Source organism: Palaemon carinicauda, chromosome 27, assembly GCF_036898095.1.
Source record: "Palaemon carinicauda isolate YSFRI2023 chromosome 27, ASM3689809v2, whole genome shotgun sequence".
Classification (NCBI taxonomy): Eukaryota; Metazoa; Arthropoda; class Malacostraca; order Decapoda; family Palaemonidae; genus Palaemon; species Palaemon carinicauda.
In genome coordinates, this window is record NC_090751.1 from 18,094,368 (window position 1) to 18,114,900 (window position 20,533).

General features: G+C 37.5%; 1 protein-coding gene across 1 annotated transcript in view; it reads left to right on the top strand.

Moving 5' to 3' along the window:
• Positions 1-20,533, top strand: part of holn1 (CD2 antigen cytoplasmic tail-binding protein 2 homolog holn1) — a 77,936-nt gene that overhangs the window by 44,825 nt on the left and 12,578 nt on the right. The window contains exons 5-6 of the mRNA XM_068350838.1: positions 954-1,142; positions 13,910-14,057. Of these exons, the coding sequence (XP_068206939.1) occupies positions 954-1,142; positions 13,910-14,057 (337 nt within the window). The remainder of the gene's footprint in view (positions 1-953; positions 1,143-13,909; positions 14,058-20,533) is intronic.

The following is a 20,533-nucleotide window of genomic DNA, read 5'->3' on the forward strand; positions in this document are numbered from 1 at the left end:
AACATCCACCCTCCTAATGGGTGAGTCACCCCTATAAATAGCGTAGGTTTGTATTCCAGTTACGGAACAAACAACAAATTTGGGAGTAATTTGTATTTTTCCTAACGATACAAACCTTTAGCTATTTAAACAAACTTAACCGCCAACTCTATCCTCCTTGAAGTCCTACCTACAAGCAAAGTGAAGTACAGTCACAGGTGTGTAAGTGAAGGGATAGCTAACTAACCCCCCCCCCCCACTAACTAGCGGGATGGGTAGTTAACCCTCGCTAAAATTTAATGGCTCCTTTCAGCTTTGCCAAAAGTAATACCCCCATAAATAGCTAAAGGTTTGTATCGTTAGGAAAACTAAAAATTACTTCCAAATTTGTCATATTTCTTTGAAAATTGTTTTTAGTTTTCTTACCATGTATTATTTGGGGACTTTACTCCTGGCTCTATAAGGGTCAATGTGAGCAATATTTATTGAATTCTCATTTTGTCTTTGTTTTTGTTTTTTCATTAACACTTCCATTCTTCTCTGGGTAATTTGCATTACAAACATATAACTCCTAGTAAATTCTCATTGTTTTTTCAGTAACAATTCCATTTTTCTTTGGGTATTTTGTATTTAAAACACATGTAACACCTATCCATCCTATTATATTTCATACCCTTTTACTACTGTATCATAGGAAAATACTAATAAAAATTTTTAAGAATTTTAATGGATTAACAAATATCTCAACCTCGTAAAAAATTTCAGAATTTCTTCTACTTCTCTAAAGCTGTCATAAGGTCTATTGATTTAATCTGTACATGAATAGACTTTTCACAAAAATAAGGGAATATTGTCAGTTTTCATTTTATGTACTATAGTGAATGGCTCAAGGATTTTCTTCAGTTGTTTTCTATTGTTAATCTATTACATAACTTGAAGAAATATTGAAAATTATTTTCATTTTACATTTCCAGAGACTTGGTGGTAATAAAAAAATGTCCTCTGCACAGAGATGGAAGTTAAAAAAGATGGGAAGTTTAGAGAAAGAAAGTGAAGATCAGAATATGGCTGACTTTTTAAGACTCACAGAACTAGCAAACAAGATTATGGAAACTGGAAACATGGATATTTACCAAGAAACATATGAAATGATTAATTTTAAAGTAAGTCAGATTTTTCTATGCTATACTAGCTTAAAAAATCTGTTAAATTTATTTAGCCGTTTCTTTAAAAATACTTCTGATTATGATGAAATGTGTATTTTTTTTCAGGTTTATATGTAGCTTAAGGCCCGGACCACCCTTTGGGAACCAACTATTTTTCCAAAATATCTAATTTGATTTTTTCATGGATTTATATTCTATAACTACCCAAGCATACAACGCAAAGTTTGTTTGGACATTCCGTGGCCATTTTTGTTGGTCACAGAGCTTTAAAAGGGATATGGGTGTAACCATGGCGTAACCTATTAAAAGGGTGGAGCGCGAGAATAGGCCTTATGCAGTTTGAAATACTGTTTATTTCTGCTTGTGTTTTCAGTATTTTTATTTCATTTCATGCCTGAAAATCTAATATCCGCCATCTGTTTACCTCTTCACTCACTGAAGGCTGTGAGACACACCAACAATTGATTAGGGAAAGCAACTATTGCTGGTTAAATAAAACCGTTTTTCAATTTGATATTGATAAACAGACAGACAGACAGAGACGCTGACGATTTCAACACTCGACTTGATACCAACGTAAGTAGTAAATAGTATTCAATTCTATTTATTACAATAAACAAGGACAAATTAAATCTGATATCGATATATAAGTGTTTAGAACGTCGCATGCAAAAATAATCATAACGTCAATAAAGAAAATATCGTATAATAAAAAGTTCACACGTTATTGAAAACTTTGGTGCGCCATAAATCAAACTAACTTTTTTCCGCTTGAAATTTTTGCTAAAATTTGAAATAATTTTGAAACTACACATGTTAACTTATATATGGTTTGCATTTTTTGTGTAATTAAGCTTTTCTATATAAAGTGGTAAATAATATCGCTAGAGAATTTAATTTAAACATGAAAATCAGTGTGACGTCACGGCTATACATTTATTTATCGATCTATATTATTATTATTATTATTACTATCCAAGCTACAACCGTAGTTGGAAAAGCAAGATGCTATAAGCCCAAGGGCTCCAACAGGGAAAAATAGCCCAGTGAGGAAAGGAAATAAATGATGAGAATATATTAAATTAACAATATATCATTCTAAAAACAGTAACAGCGTCAAAACAGATATGTCCTATATAACTATAAAAAGACTCATATCAGCCTGGTCAACATAAAAACATTTGCTCCAACTTTGAACTTTTGAAGTTCTACTGATTCAACTATCCGATTAGGAAGATCATCCCACAACTTAGTAACAGCTGGAATAAAACTTTTAGAATACTCTGTAGTATTGAGCATCATGATGGAGAAGGCCTGGCTATTAGAATTAACTGCCTTCCCAGTATTACGAACAGGATAGAATTATCCAGGGAGAGCTGAATGTAAAGTAAGGTCAGAGTTATGAAAAATCTTATGCAACATGCATAATGAACTAATTGAACGACGGTGCCAAAGATTATCTTGATCTTGATCTGATTGAGGTTTGGTAAAACTAAATAGTACAATACAGTCGCAAATTATGCGTGTTCAAATTGTGCGATTGCCCATTTATGCACTCGCTAGTTTTCAAAAATAAATTTTCTGTATCGTGTTACAAGGATAAATATACAGCATTTACACCAATGCTGGTTGTAATTTTAAGCTCTTTGAAGTTATTAAAACTTTGAAACATCTTAAATAGATTTATTTATAAGAACTATTTAATGCTAGAAAAAATATAGTATAGTACATAGAAAGTATTGAAAATGGGGTAGTAAACACAATTGAATAGGCAAGTTGCTGTTTGCCATGACCATTATGGAATTATTCCTGTTATGTGCTTCGAAATATGAAATTTTCCATTTATGCAGTGCCATTAATCGACCAAATTCTCACATAATTCGGAACCCTACTTTACTTTGTTTACATATTTGTGTGTTAACATGCGACAAAAGGAAGTCTAAAATAAAAAGAATTAAGACCGCAATTCATATGTGACGATGGACATAGGTCCGGAATGATGGACAGACAAAGAACATATATACTGTATTGGGTTCTTATGCTCATATATTGTTGGCGATGATTATATAAGGGTACTCTGAATATATCTAGTTCATGAGTAAAATAGTTTTTTGTTATTAATATTTTCGTGTTTGGAGGTGATCCAGTCCTTAAGTTGTTCTGTATTATGTCACTGAGCTTATTGAAAATTCCTAACTGGTATGATTTAAAAAATATTATTAGGTTAAGTGCTGAGAATTTTAACTTTTTGTTTATAAAATTTAGGTATTGAAATATAGTAGAAATAAGCTTATACAAAAGAATAAACTGTAATCAATAATTTCTGCTGGAATTTCATGGCAGAATATAGATAACATTGTCAGCTTATTTTTAATTTCCTGAGTACTGTGCATATATTTATTAAGAAATATTTAGGTAATTAAAGTTTATTCAAGATTCTAAACCATTAACAGATGCAATTCAGGTATTTTAACTTAAATGAGGTTAAATAGCAGTCCATTGTAGCCAGTGGTGTCAATTAAGGTTCCTCAGTAGATCACAGGTGTAGTATGGCGAGTTCAAAGATGTGGTGTTACTGCTGTTGTGTGTATTCCTAGTGCTTATCAAGTCAATCAGGGGGTTGCATAGTTTGCCACATGTTGGACACATTAGATGAGGTTTTGGGGTTGCAGGGACCTTTTGCCTGGTGCATTACTGCTGCATTTTCAGGATGATATATGCTGCATGACCCTGCTCCAAAGCAGGCACCCCATTGTTAAGACTCATTCTTCAGACCATGCAGTTGCTAGTAAGGGTTTCCAGGATAGTTGAAATTCTTCATTTCTTTAAGGCTGAAGTGGCGATGTCTTTGTTTTTCTTGGGTTCAGGTTTTTGTTGGCAGTTGTTTGGTTGTTCATATAAAATGTGTTTGTTCCATAACTGGAATACAAACCTATGCTATTTATAGAGGTATTAAAAAGCTGAAAGGACGAGCCATTAAAATTTAGCGAGGGTTAACTACCTATCCCGCTAGTTAGCAGGTGGTAGGGTAGGTAGCTAGCTACCCCCTTTACTCACACACCGGTGATTGTTCTTCACTTTATGGTCAGGCCTCCCAATTTGCGATAGTTAGGTTACAGACACAGGCGCAAAAAGGGAATTTTTGCGAATGAATGCTGCACTAGGGTGGGTTAACTCCTAACTTAGAAAGTCACTGCCCCTTGCCACGAACGGGTGCTCGGACTGATGATTAACACAGTAAATATTGCCTAATATTGTTAGGTTATGAGAGGCACGAGAAGGGAGGGTGGTGCTAGATTAAATGTCATGTTGAATGGAGAGTTACTTGAGGAAGTAGATCAGTTTAAGTACTTGGGGTCTGTTGCTGCTGTAAATGATGGAGTGGAAGCAGATATACGTTAGAGAGTGAAGGAAGGATGTAAAGTGTTGGGGGCAAAGAAGTGAGTTGTAAAGAATAGAGGGTTATGAATGAATGTTACGAGAGTTCTGTATGAGAAAGTGGTTGTACCAACTGTAATGTATGGATCGGAGTTGTGGGGGATAAAAGTGACGGAGAGACAGAAATTGAATATGTTCGAGATGTGTCTGAGGAGTATGGCTGGTGTATCTTGATTAGTTAGTGTTAGGAACGAAGCAGTGAGGGTAAGAATGGGTGTAAGAAATGATTAACATCTAAAGTGGATATGAATGTGTTAAGGTGATTTAGCCACATAGGGAGAATGGAAAATGGCTGTCTGCTGAAGAAGGTGATTAATGCAAGATTTAATGGGAGAAGTACAAAAAGAAGCCCAGGGTTTGGGTGGCTGGATGTTGTGAAGAAAACTCTGGGTGATAGGAGGGTAGATGTGAGAAAGGTTAAAGAGCGTGCTAGGAATAAGAATGAATGGTGAGCAATTGTGAAGCAGTTCCTATAGGTCTTGCTGCTGCCTTGGGTCACCTTGGTGAATGCTGAGGTAGTGGCAGTAGGGGATTCAGCTTATGAAGCTTCATTGTGGTGGATAAAGGGGGAGGGTGGGCTGTGGCACCCTAGCAGTACAAACCAAACTTTGTTGAAACCCTCGTCAGGCCAGGGGAATGAAGAGAAAAGGAAAGTGCCCTTTAGTTGATTTTTTTTTTTTTTTTTTTTTGGGGGGGGGGGCTAACCCCCAAAATTGTGGGGAGTGCCATGGTGTAGATAGATTTTCTTTTATCACCTTTGGGAGCCCATAGTTTATAGCATCCTGGTTTAACAATTAAGGTTGAAGGTTAGCTAATAATGATAATAGTAATACACTACCCCTAGGGCAGAGAAAACAATATTTCTTTCATATATCTTGTTGTATTGAATTCCCTCTTTTAGCCTTTGCAGAAAAGTTCTTAGGATTCACACAGTAGGTAACCCTAAAAGTTAATTATAGATCTGGCAAGAGGTTTTTAAACCTTATTTAGATACAATGCTTTACCATATTAAGATGTGCAGGTCTTAGATCATCTCTATTCTTGAAATTAAATTTGTAAACAGTATTATAAGTGCTTTCTTATAATTAAATTCATTAATAAATTTTGTTGACCAAGGGTAAAATCAATCTTGGAGCAGTTAAATCAATTATGTATGTACTGTATACAGTATACAATGTACTACGGTATTTAATTTGTAAGTCCAAAAATATGTATTATGCATAAAAACAAATAAGATAAGAAAATTTTGTAAGAATATGTATTTGGTGCAATAGGAATTTATATATTCTTGCTTTAGTGCAGACATTATGATGTAATAGTAGGTACTGTATTAATCTTGTCAATGGTACTTGCTACATACAGTAAAACATCTTCATCCGCTGATTCAACTATTCATCTTTGAACCATTAAAACCATTGTAAAAAAATATACGCTGAAAATATACATATTCGCGACCACTAGATTGTTAGCAATGGGTAAAATTTTTAAAACAGATGACATTACATCACCACTTGGTAGCTTTAGCCTGCTTTTAGGTGAAGGGAATATTGGCTCCAAAGGCTAAAACGTTCCTTCCATTTTTCCATCTTTCCTTTACATTTCTATTATTAACTCATTATTACCGTTGCTTTTTTCATTGTAGTTTATATCCTACACCCTTCCTTAATATTCCCTTATTCCTTATTATCTATATTCATTCCCTTTTATTCAGTACTGTATTACCAAACATATTCCATTAGTATTACACTATTGTAATTTGATTTAATGTCAAAGGCTAAAAGGTTTCTCCCATTCATCCCTCTTTTCTATTTCCTTTTTTTTTTTTATATTTGCATTTTTATTCACCTGTTGAGAGAGAGAGAGAGAGAGAGAGAGAGAGAGAGAGAGAGAGAGAGTGAGAGAGAGAGTGAGTGTGTGTGTGTGTGTGTGTGTGTGTGTGTGTGTGTGTGTGTGTGTGTGTGTGTGTGTGTGTTTTCCCTTTGCTGATCACATAAAACCAATATTACATGCTGTGGATCATATAAAGAACTGTTTTAGAGCCCCTTTTGATAATTTTCATCGGTAATATCTTCATTTTTTATGGATTATATTATATGAGCTCCAAATAATTAGCAAGTGTTGGTGATGAAGTTATTGAGCATGTTTATCTTTTCTTTACTCTTATGTTTATTAGTATCATATTATGACAAGAGTAATAGCCTATAATAGTATACAACACTAGCATGTTTTATACTCTTCAGTTGATTGCAATACAGCACATTAAAATGCTTACTGTATGTATATGAGAGAGAGAGAGAATTTTAATATCATTACTATTACAGTATAGAACATTCTCTGCTGTAGTGTATATTTTACATTGAAAGTACAATTACATTTCTCAAGTAAATAAAAGTATATACATGTGGAAAATAAAAATATCCTAATAGTTTTCTGTATATTGCCTATTATCTGCAGAATTCCTCAACTGAGGTTGTGTTGGATGTAATGACAGCGGATAAAGAGGTTGTACTGTATGGGTGCCTTATGCTGCTATTTTATTATTGTTGGAAGCAGATAGACAGACGTTTAAAAAGTTATCAACTGATACCTTAGTCTAGGTTTGCATGCATCTATAAATTTTAAATATTTAACTTAGCCGGTGAATATATAATAGCTGCTACTCAGCGGCTCGACAGAAAACACACTCAAAAAACTCGCGAGCGATCGCTATGAAGGTTGTGGGTGTGCCCACCAGCGCCAACTATCGGCCAGATACCACTCTTGCATGTAAACAAACCCTTCAATTCTTCTCTGTCGACCTTGACGACAAGACGTATCATTACTCGCTGTAGAACCTGGAGTTTTCTCAACATATTTGTTGAAGTACTTCCTTTTGGTTTGAGCTTTCGCAGTACAGGTGTTTTATCTTCAACTTAAATCTTGAACTCGTTTTTGGATAGATTTAATTTTTGATGACTTTGGATTGTTTTTTGGACTTTCTTTGACTTTTAAATGGCCGACCCTTCCCTTAGTATGGTAGTGTGTTTTAGGCTTTTAGCAATTATCTTATCACGTTATAAATTAATTATAGATTTTCCTCTATATATTTTATATCAACCGCCTTTATTAGGCCTCTTCGATTAGCTTTCCATTTATAATAAACATCAAGATAAATTTTAATGATTTGTTTATATGCGACCTTTCCTGAGAGTAGGCGGTCCTAACTTGGAAACCGAAGTTAAACAACGTTGAGCCCTTTCAATCGTAAATAACTTTTACAGAGCTAATGATTTAAAACTTATTAAATGAATATTTTTTAGTAGATATTTTATGAAAGATTTTCTTTGAATAGTCTTCGTACTGTTTCAAAGATGAACTAACGTTTAGTTTATTTATGCTACGCAGTTTGCGCTCTATCGTTACAATAGAGAGAGAGAGAGTATCACGGTTTCACTTTGCAGAAAGAGTAAATCGATTCTGACGTTTTGTTCATTCTTCTTTCAAAGCTTAAATGTTTTAAATTCTATTTTAAAGGAACTTTTTAATTGAAAAACCTTTCAGTTTTTTCCTTTGGTCAAATAACCTGTTTATTGACGAAACGTAAGTGGGGTCTTCTCTTCGGTGCGAAATCAAGAGAGAGAGAGAGAGAGAGAGAGATAGAGACGGAGAGAGAACATTCCGATCTTTATTCTCGTCCCGAGCGAGTAACGTTGTTCTCGAGTTACTCTCGTCCCTAGTCTCTGTACGGGGAGAAAGGATAAAACGTTTTTAGTTTTTATTCTCGTCCCAAGGCACTGTACGGTGAGAGATTGAAAACGTAGTTTTGAATGAACTAGTGTTTAGTCTCTTTCCCAGCCACTGATCTTTTTATCTTAAAATATGTTTACTGTTTATTGCTTGTATTAATGTGCTTACATTATACGACTGATTTCGCAATTATAACCTTTTGATGATGGTAGAATTGCGTGCTTCAGGTAGAAATCAGTTTTATTCATACCTAATGTGAATTGTTTAAAAAATTCGATTTCAGTGAAATAAGTGCAAAACAGAAAATCGTAGTGATAAAGTGATATTGCGCAAAGTGTTATCAGTGTTGCGACCGAGGGTTCGTCTGTTCGTGCCTGTCGTTCGCCTAGTCCGAGACCTCTTGCAAGCTCCCAAGCCCAGGGGAGAAGTAATGTCGTACGACTTATGGGTTCGAGAGGCCTTGATCAGCGAACAGACGTTCCCTCTATGGTATCAGGCGTATCTCACCAAGATCACCCCTACCATAAGGCGAGAGAGACGATTTTCTCCTCGTCATCCGAAGGCTTTTCGCATAAGAAACCGTGGAACAAGGTCTCGAGGCCCTTTAAGCGAAAGTCAGTCCTTTCAGGACAGGTCCAGCGTCCTGGTTTTAACTATTAGGACAGCTCTGACCCTATGCAGTCATCGGAAGACTGCTCGGCGCCTAAACAAAAGCGTAACACAGGCTCCGAGAGTCTTTTTGTAGGCAAGGTTTTGCAGTCACAGACGTTACCCTCGTCTCTTACCGCAACCATTCCCGTTGATCCTAAATGGGTTGTACGGCAAGACATGCAGAATAAGCTTGCCTCTCTCATGGAAGACTATTCTGCCGATAAGGTTCACGTTGATCCTAGCCGTTTATCTCATCGAGATCCTGGCCTTCAGCCGCCCAAACGAACCTTTGTGCGTCCTGTTGACGTTGGCGTAGCTAAGTCACGTCAGTCACGATATGTAGAGCCTCACTCGATGCGGTCACGTGTTGATTTTCAGCCGCATTTGGACGTTTGGCCGCTTCCTAATGCTCCTGTTGACGTTCAGGACGTTCGCCAACCAGCGGAGTTGACTTGTTTTGACGCTGAGCGTCAACTACCGCAGTCTAGAGTTGTTTTGACTGCTCAGACTAGGCAGTCAAAACAGTCTTGAGTGGACGCCGAGCGTCCTCCCGCACCTGTTGTTGTTGACAGTTCACAGACTGTTAAGCAGTTACATGACGTTGCGTCCTGGTCCGCTACTAATGCACCAGTGCGTGTGGACTCTGCTTGTAAAGCATTGCCACCACGGTAGGTCTCTCCCTTGCTTGAGACTCGGCTATTGTCGGACAAGGTTCCTTCAGATGAGGAAGTTGCTGTTCCCCCTCCTACTGATATTCCCTTGAGGACTCTGTCAGACGGAGAGGAGCCTAAAGCTGCTTAGCCCTCTATGGACTTTAAATAAATCATGCTGATTTTTAAGGATCTTTGTCCGGATCTTTTTGTAACTGCTGCTCCTCGTTCGCCTAAACGTCAGAGTTTACACTAGGCCTAGCTACTTCGAAACTGTTGTTTTATAAGCTAGTGCTCTCTCGCTCTTCTAAGAGAGCTTTACGTTTGCTAGGCGACTGGTTTATCACCAGGAGGAGTTTGGGGGAGGCAGCCTTTGCTTTCCCTACTTTTAAGCTGGCTTATAGAGCGAGAGTCTGATATGACACGAGAGAAGTTCTCGGCTTGGGAGTTCCTGCCTCTGCCCAGATAGACTTCTCAAACCTCATAGACTCTCCCTGGCGCCTGGCCATGAGACGCTCCAAGATTTTATGGTCGACTTCAGAGCTATTTCCGAGCGTTTGAAGTTTTGCTGTACAATTATGTCATGCATAAACAAGGCTTTCAGGGATGGCTCCAATGATCTGACAGCCACGTTCTCTGCAGGAACAAGTCCCTCAGGGATGGCTCCAATGATCTGGAAGCCATGTTCACTGCAGGAGTACGTAAGAGGCAAGTGCGCTCAATGTGTTCATTGTCAAGACAAACTTCACGATGAAGTCTACCAGGCTGTCTTGACAGCATTTATGGAAGGCGACTGGATGGTCTCTCTCGACCTTCAGGAGGCATACTTCCACATTCTTATACACCCGGATTCCCAACCGTTTCTGAGGTTTGTTTACAGGAATGTGGGGTACCAGTTTCGAGCCCTGTGCTTTGGCCTCAGTCCTGCTCCTCTCATGTTTACGAGGCTCATGAGGAATGTGGCAAAATCCCTCCATCTATCGGGGATCCGAGCCTCCCTGTACTTGGACGACTGGCTTCTCAGAGCATCGTCCAGTCTTCGCTGTCTGCAGGATCTACATTGGACGTTGAGTCTGGCCAGGGAGTTGGGACTTTTGGTCAACCTAAAAGTCCCAACTGATCCCATCCCATATTATTCTATATTTGGGGATGGAGATTCGCAGTCCAGTTTTTTTTTCGGGCTTTTCCGTCTGCCACCGAATAGAACAAGCCCTGCTCAAAGTCCAACTAATGCTGAAAAGAAAACGTTTGTTCAGTCAGGAGTTGGAACAGTCTCGTAGGGACTCTCTCATCCCTGGAGCAGTTTGTCTCACTAGGGAGACTACACCTTCTGCCTCTCCGGTTCCATCTAGCCTCTCACTGGAACTAGGACAAGACGTTAGGGACGGTATCATTCCCAGTCTCCGAACCAGTAAAGGCATGCCTGAAATGGTGGGACAGCAATATCAGTCTGAGAGAGGGACTATCCCTAGCAGTCAAGAACCCAAACCACGTGTTGTTCTCAGACGCGTCGGATTTGGGTTGGGGTGCGACCCTGGACGGTCGGGAATGCTCGGGTCTGTGGACCTCAAGTCAGAAGAGCATGCACATCAACAGCAAGGAGCTATTAGCAGTCCACTTGGCCTTGATGATATTCGAAAGCTTCTTCGAAACTAAGTGGTAGAGGTCAACTCAGACAACACCACAGCTTTGGCGTACATCTCCAAGCAAGGAGGCACACACTCCTTCACGCTGCTCGAGATCGCAAGGGACCTTCTCTTATGGTCAAGAAATCGAGGCATCTCCCTGTTGACGAGATTCATCCAGGGGGACTTGAACGTCTTGGCAGACTGTCTCAGTCGGAGGGGTCAGGTGATACCCACGGAATGGACCCTCCACAAGGACGTGGGCAAGAGTCTTTGGGCTACTTGGGGTCAACCCACCATAGACCTCTTTGCCTCCTCGTTGACCAAAAGGTTACCAATCTATTGCTCTCCAGTCCTAGATACAGAAGCAATCCACATAGACGCGTTTCTACTGGATTGGTCTCTTCTGGACTTATATGCATTCCCACCATTCAAGATAGTCAACAAGGTACTGCAGAAGTTCGCCTCTCATGAAGGGACAAGGTTGACGTTGGTTGCTACCCTCTGGCCCGCGAGAGAGTGGTTCACCGAGGTACTTCAATGGCTGGTAGACTTTCCAAGAAGTCTTCCTCTAAGGGTAGATCTGTTACGTCAGCCCCACGTAAAGAATGTCCATCAAAGCCTCCCCGCTCTTCGTCTGACTTCCTTCAGACTATCGAAAGACTCTCAAGAGCTCGAGGCTTTTCGAAGGAGGCAGCCAGTGCGATTGCAAGAGCGAGGAGAGCTTCTACCATTAGAGTATACCAGTCGAAGTGGGAAGTCTTTTGAGACTGGTGCAAGTCAGCATCTGTGTCCTCGTCCAGTACCTCTGTAGCCCAAATCGCAGTTTTTTTTTTACATCTGAGAAAGGTTCGCTCCCTTTCAGCTCCCACGATTAAGGGCTACAGGAGCATGTTGGCTTCGGTCTTTCGACATAGAGGCTTAGATCTTTCCAACAATAAAGATCTCCAAGATCTCCTTAAGTCTTTCGAGACCTCTAAGGAACGTCGTTTGGCAACTCCTGGATGGAACTTAGACGTGGTCATAAGGTTCCTCATGTCAGACAGGTTTGAGCTATTACATTCAGCCTCCCTGAAGGATCTCACCCTCAAGACACTTTTCCTAGTGTGCTTGGCTTCGGCTAAAAGGGTCAGTGAACTTCATGCCTTCAGTAAGAACATCGGTTTTTTCTACAGAAAAAGCCACTTGTTCACTTCAACTTGGTTTCCTGGCCAAAAAATGAACTGCCTTCTTGTCCTTGGCCTAAATCTTTTGATATTCCTTGCTTATCAGAGATCGTAGGCAACGAACTGGAAAGAGTATTATGTCCTGTTAGAGCTCTTAAGTTCTATTTAGCTCGTACTAAGTCATTACGAGGTAAATCTGAGGCATTATGGTGCTCAGTTAAGAAACCATCATTGCCTATGTCAAAGAATGCTTTGTCATATTTTATCAGATTTTTTAATACGAGAAGCTCATTCTGACTTGAATGAGAAAGACCGATGTTTGCTTAAGGTTAAGACGCACGAAGTTAGAGCTATAGCAACCTCCGTGGCCTTCAAGCAAAATAAATCTCTGCAAAGTATTATGGACGCGACTTTTTGGAGAAGCAAGTCAGTGTTCGCGTCATTTTACTTAAAAGATGTCCAGACTCTACGAGGACTGCTACACACTGGGTCCATTCGTTGCAGCGAGTGCAGTAGTGGGTGAGGGTTCTACCACTACATTACCCTAATTCCAATATCCTTTTTAATCTGTCTCTTGAAATGTTTTTTAATATTGTTTTTTGGGCTGTACGGAAGGCTAAGAAGCCTTTCGCATCCTTGTTGATTTGGCGGGTGGTCAAAGTCATTTCTTGAGAGCGCCCAGATTAGGGGTTTGATGAGGTCCTGTTAGTATGGGTTGCAACCCTTTATACTTCAGCTCCTGGGAGTCTTTCAGCATCCTAAGAGGATCGCTGGGCTTCGTGAGGAAGACAGACTTACAAGGCAGAGTAATCGTCTAAGTCAACTTCCTTACCAGGTACCTATATATTTTGGTTTTGTTATATTGATAACTGTCAAAAACTCTTAGCTTATACGCTGTAAACTTAATTAACTCTGGTCTCTACCCACCGCCTTGGGTGTGAGTCAGCTATTATATATTCACCGGCTAAGTTAAATATTTAAAAATAATATTTTGATTATAAAATAAATTTTTGAATATACTTACCCAGTGAATATATAAATTAAAGGCCCTCCCTTCCTCCCCAATAGAGACGCAGCGGGACGAGAAGAATTGAAGGGTTTGTTTACATGCAAGAGTGGTATCTGGCCGATAGTTGGTGCTGGTGGGCACACCCACAACCTTCATAGCAATCGCTCGCGAGTTTTTTGAGTGTGTTTTCTGTTGAGCCGCTGAGTAGCAGCTATTATATATTCACCGGGTAAGTATATTCAAAAATTTATTTTATAATTAAAATATCATTTTTTCACAGTTGCTCTGCTTATGTTTGTTAATTATTTTGTGATATAAATTCCAAGAAAATATTTTTTTAATTTTCTAAGAATTTTTTTTTACAACTTTTCAATAGACTTCAATTAATAGGTTTTTCAGCTTTTTATAGTCTACTAAGTATTTGAGTGGGTTTAGTGGAGGTATACTTTCTATCAAGTTTCTTTTATGGAATAATTAATATATATACAAATATTCACAGGTACAGAAAGCTAGTGCACCACCAGCTGAGCCAGAGATGGATATGTTTGCAGATGAAGAGAAAGAAGTGGAGAAAAAGAGCAGTAAGGAGGAGAATGAAACCAGTAAAGCAAGCAAAGGTGATAGCAAAGAGGCAGCAACTAAAATAGGTAAAATGATATACAGTATTGTTTATTTCAGGATTAATGTTTGTTCATAAAGGTCACATAGGTCCTATGCCTCCATCGTAGTCCACAATGATCACCTGACTTAGAGTTCTTAATTCTAAAGAAAATAAGAGCTTTCTAGCATCATCTTGAATTGGATTTATGAATTTGGAAATTTGGTATGGAGCCATATTCTGAGAATAGAGTTAAGAACAATTTGATCAAGTTTTACCATAGCTGTTCAAAATCAAATTAATGTCAATGCTAATTGTAATTTTTTTGCAATTATTTTGTTAGTAAATATGAGAAAGGTATAATAAGTACATGTTTTATTATGTCTAAGGTATTACAGTTTGTTGGTAACTACAGTCAACTCTTGTTATCTGCGTGTCTAGTATTTGAGAATGTCTTATGCAGAAGCACTAAATTTGGCACTAGATTTCTTAGCTGCGTAATGTTAAAGTGTAAAATTGAGAATTAGACATCAGCAAATAATACCGTACTGTACAGTACATCACCGTATTAAAAATCACCAAAGAAAGCAAGTCAAAATGTGAAACTTTAGAGGCAGAAATCAGTAGCTAATACTGTAGAAGTTAGCAAAGTATATAAACAATACAGTAGCATGTTAATTATAGTATATTCTCGACACTGTCACCTTGAGATGAGCTGACGACAAACGAAATTAAAAAGTAATCACTAATTCATTGACAATAGAAAAGTACAAAAATACTAAAATTAAGCTGTTTGATGACCAGTGGCCTAGATTTGAGGTAAAACGTCTACATTTAAGTCGGTATTCACTTTAAATACAATTTTGTGAAAACTGCAAAGCACATGTGCAAAATTAGACTGACAAACTCATATTGATTCATGTATCTTCGCATGTACAGGTGCATAATGCTGTGCATTGCAATCCTGACCTATAGCACTTACAATTCCCAGTACAAATCCTTTTACATAAACATTTTAAGAGCTGTTGACATGACGCTGCTATTGGCTGCAAGCTGGTCCAATATGGCGTCCAAACATTGTCGTGTTTTTGCCAACCTCAACTTTCAGGTGAAGGTAATTTCATAATGCGAACCACAGACTGACCCCATGTATGCCCCGCTTGCAGTACAGCTCACTTCACATGCTCTACTAAAGCTGCCCTAGAGGGCAAGATGGCATTATAAGGCTTCTGTTTTCGTGCAAACAATTTAAACCTTGCTTCATCGACTTTGTTTGTGATACTAGAGTGGTCGTACATCACAGCAACAAACTCTTCAATAATTCTTATGTCAGAAGAGGATAAGTCATCTGTAGGCGAACTAAGTCTTGTAAATACCGCTGTTGCCTCAGGATAGACATTCCATGCCTGCCAGCACGACTTCTTACCTTTGTTTTTGGCAAATGCTGCTATCTTTGACTTCCTTTTTATGGTAATTGAACAGCAATAACTGAGCAATTGCGAGATCAGAATTCGTGACCCCATTTTCAATCTAGGATTCGATGTCAGGGCCATGTTCAATCATAGATACTAATTCTAGCAATATATCTGGAATAGCTTCTGATATCAATTCAGGTTTAAAAGTACCAGTAAATTGAACCTTGTGCTGTGACATTTCTTTCCGAACGATTTCTGCTGTCTTTGCAAAATACATGGTATCAGTATACTCGCAGGCAGTTAGAAGTGCTGTCCCAATATTCTTCTTGAACACAAGCACTACCTCTCGACCTCGATGGTATGTCTGTAGGTCTGGCAGCTTAGACAGAATTCTCTCTTTCAATCTTGTTTTGTTTACTTTTATTGCAGCTGATGAAAAATCACTTAGTCTTCATTCATATAGCAAACAAAGATCTGCCAGTTTGAAAACTATACCTCCAGGATTGGCACTTTGGCATTCCACTATATGTGTTATTAGCTCTGCAAATACCAGTTCATCGCCAGTCGACTTTTTCTTGGTCCGTAGTTGTTTCAAGACCGTGTCTTTCCTTCTCTGCTCTATAGAGCTTTTAAGCATTTTGGATGGTACTTGAACTCCTGAGCTATGACATCACCTGAACTAAGCTTTGCAAGCAGCTCCTTATCTTGTAATGTTTTTGCACAACAGTTAAGTCTGTCATTGAACTGCATTGTCATTGCTTCACGAAGTTCTGATAAGGGACTCTCTTTTTCACATAAAAAACATCTCACAACATCCATTTTACCTAACTCTTGAGAGGTCTTTTTTCTCGTATATTTAGTTGAATCACTTTCATCATCACTGTCCACTTCTGATCTTCGTTTTCTGGCTCTATCTAGTTTAGTGTTGTTAAATTTTATTCTACACGAATGGCGATACTGTGCATTATTCCTGATCAGTGTTTCTTCTATTCCTTGACCATCATTAATTTGTCCAGCATCTAAAGAAGTGGGCATTTCATTTAGCTTTCGGAACTCTAGAATATTCTTTGCTAATAAAGTATACCCCGATTTGTTCATGTCTGAAGTATATACCCCGATTTGTTCATGTCTGAAGTATCCTTGGGTGACATCATGTTTCATCTTTGTCTAGCTGACAGATAAAGCACTTAGTCCAATCAGTTTCCTTTTTCTAATTGGGAGATATTGACAAACGAAGTCTTTTTGACATTTCAAAATGAAATAACACAACACATATATACAAAACAAAATTCTTCAATTGAGATGAACTATCCTGAGTTTTTTTTAGCAACTACAGCACAAATTTGATACTTCGACAGTTGAAAGGCCGAGGGATTATCCTTGTACCACCTTCGACTAATAAATACACTTTACTGTATGGGATACAACTAGGTTCCATGCTGTTACCTCTATGCTAAGTCCGATAGTTCATCTAGCGCCATTTAACTCCCGTGCGATCTGTACACCATCCAAAGGACAAAAGCCCCGTCCTTCTTAGCTCGGCTTTCCCGCATTGGCACGCACGAAGAGAGACAGTGCAAGACTATTTATACTGAAAGGAATAGGGCGAACTATATTACGAAAGAAAAAAAAAACTGCGTCTGCACGTCAGAAGGGATCGTTTTCCCGCCAGGCCGCTACAGGCTGTTCTTTTACCTCCCCATAAGTTTTCACAAATATTGGGTTTTATTAATTCCATGATTTTGGTAAATTCTGGTATTCAAAGAAAGTTTATAATAACATGTTTATCTTATGCTGAGTGTAATTTATCCCAATTTGCGTTAAAATATGTGAAAATTACAAAATTACAAAGCGTGCATCCGAAAACAAGCTGCTGTCGTTGACTTCGGCGGATTGTGTTATTAAATTTAGACTTACCAAGACGATTCTTTATAATATATTCATTCTTTCACATTGTTTATTGACAAAACATATATCTGATGGAGAAATATATGTTAATAAATAAGTTTCGATTCACATTACTTGGTAATTATTCGACAACAATGAAGGTGTTCGGACAAAAATACTTCCGACCAATCAGGTATCAGGAACCTTTCTGAGCTAAAAGGGCACCCCTGTGAGTGGGTGCAAATATGCACCGCTATAAAAAATAGACTATAGGGTTGTAGCTTGGCTAATAATAATAATAATAATAATGTGCGCATATTCTTGATAGCGGAAACTCGTGATGATCTGATTACTATACAACTAAAAGTATAAAAATTCAGTAATTCTTGATTGTTAAAATGCACCCAAAATTGGAAACAAAAGTACAAAAACGTTTCAATAAACCACAGTTGCCTTCTTTAAATAATGATTTTGTTTAGAATGTGATACGGTAATGTCTGCTAAAACTAGTGGTAAGCTGATGAAATCAAATGCCATGTTTTAAGCTAAGATAAAAAAATGGATTTATATAGATTATATAATTATTTGTTCTGCTATATGTATGTACAGTTTTGTATTGGATCTGAAAGAGTCATCAATTTATGAAATTGAATGCTGTGTTTTTAATTGTTTCTTTTCACCGACATGCATATACAAAATTTTTCACCACAATTCATGATGTAGTAATGTTAATTTCATTCGTAAACTCAGGGTTGCTAATGCATAGTTGATACATTTATTAATTTTTGGTAAAACACAGTTCCTTTACTTAAAATACGAAAAAATTGGGGACTTTGGGTCCACATTAGACTAACTTGGCATGTATTGATATGGGAAGAATTTGTTTCGTATACGTGATTTTGATGTGCACGGCTGTTTTTGTAAACTACGGTAATTAATCGCGAATAAGAACTGACCGTATCCATGAAGTTACAAACATCTATAGCAACAAATTGTTTTGCATTTTAGCTATTGTATTGGATTCCTAAGGTTTTATTTATTACACCTTTTAATTATAAATTTCTTTTTTCATTCACAGTAATTGATTAGCAACAGTGTTTACCATGACACTTAGTATTAATTTGATTTGATATACTGTATTTTATATTGATTGATAGGTATTTACAGTCCAGATTTTATTTTTTCTAAGTGGTATCTTTATGCATACATACTGCATGTATGATTTCATATGATTTCATTAGTACTGATTTTCTAAAATATTGCTCTTTGCTGTGTTAATCTTATGTTGCTAAAATTATAACCAATAATTTTGTGCCTTGAAAACCTATTTAATAGTTTGTACTTCTATGCCATGCATAAGAAAAGGTAGCCAATATGAAATTATTAACAAGTTAGGTTGAACAAACTAGAGTAGTACCCCTTTGCATGTCATTAATGGTTCCAAGAATCGTGATGTTGATTTTTGACATAGGTTTGATTTTCACCCTTTAAAGTGACATATATGTTCCCTATACACGAGCCACCCGTTGAGGTACTACCGCTCGAGTCATTGGATCCTTTGGCTAGCTGGACAGTACATTACTACATTGGATCCCTTTCTGGTTGCGGCTCATTTTTTTCTTTGCCTACACCTACACCGAATAGTTTGGCCTATTCTGTACACTTTTTTTTCTGTCCTCATACACCTAACAACATTGAGATTATCAAACAATTCTTCTTTGCTGAGTGGGTTAAGTACTGGCATATAATTGTTCAATGACTACTTTCCTCTTGGTAAGGGTAAAAGAGACTTATCTATGGTAAGCAGCTCTTGGAGTACACTCCAAAATCAAACCAAAATCAAACCATTTGTTCCCTTGTCTTGGGTAGTGCCATAGCATTTGTATCAAGATCTTCCACTGTTATGGGTAAGAGTTCTCTTGCTTTAGGGCACATTCGTACATGCTATTCTACCATGTTTAGAAGGAGCCAATTTTATGTTGCTGTTCTTAAAATTTTTATATTGGTTGTTCATTACTTTTCTTGTAGTTTGTTTATTTCCTTTCCTCACTTTGCTATTTTTTCATATTGTAGCCTTTGGTCTTATAGCATCCTGCTTTTCCAACTAGGGTTGTAGCTTAGCTTATAATAATTTGTTCTAACACTAAATACAAACCCTTTCGCTCTTTATTAGGGAATATACTTTCAGTGAAGTTGGAAGACTAGCCATAAGACTTTTAGCAAGGTATAATTATCCCACCGCTAGTTAGCTGGGGTAGGGGGTAGTACTGGCTAGCCCTCTCTCACACACCAGTGTTGTCTTGTCACTTTTACTTTTGGTTCAGTGGAGAGTAAACGTTCGTCTCTCTCCACCGCCCAACTTTTTATGACTGACCTTCACTAATTTGTTCTTTTGGTTTTTGTTTATTTTTCACAGGTGTGAGTGATGCTTCTTAAGAGACGGCCTAGTGCCGGGTTTTTCCTTGAGGGCAGAGAAACCTTTTCTTATGATCTCTTCCCTTTGACACTGAACAGCCCTTAAGCTGAAAAATAAGTTTGTGAAGCACGTAGCCGACTACCAGGAATAAGAAATTATACAAATCACACAAACTACATTAATTTATTAATAAAAAAACATTAAATTATAATTAGAAAGGAATTGATATAAAGTATACAATCATAATTCTTGAAAGCATATTTACAAAAAACCATTACATTATAATTAGAAAGGGATTTATATAAATTATAAAATTATAATTCATAAAAGTAATGAAGGAAGCATGAAATTCATACAATAATGTGAAGTTTTTCCAATCTGAGCATATTTTCCTGGTTTTATATCAGCTTTCCTTCCTCGCCTGCATATAACAAGGGATAATAGGACAAAACAGTTACAAAATTATGCCACTAATAATATAAATATTAAACTGAACACCAGGTAAGGAGTTTATTTCATAGAAGAATATACAAATATCAAATTATAATAATATATAAAATTTTAAGTATTCTATTTGTAAATTATGAAACAAGTAAACTGGTACCAAAATAACCAATCGGTTATAGAAGGGAAAAAAACTGCCAGACTACAGAAACAGAAGCCCAGTCTGGATAATATACATATCCTGAAAGATGTGTTTTAACCTTTTAAGTATTAATTAATCTATTATAAAGCCACATTTGTAACAAGTGAAAAAAAAAATATATCTAAATAAAGTCCTTACCAATCCATATATGATAAAAAAAA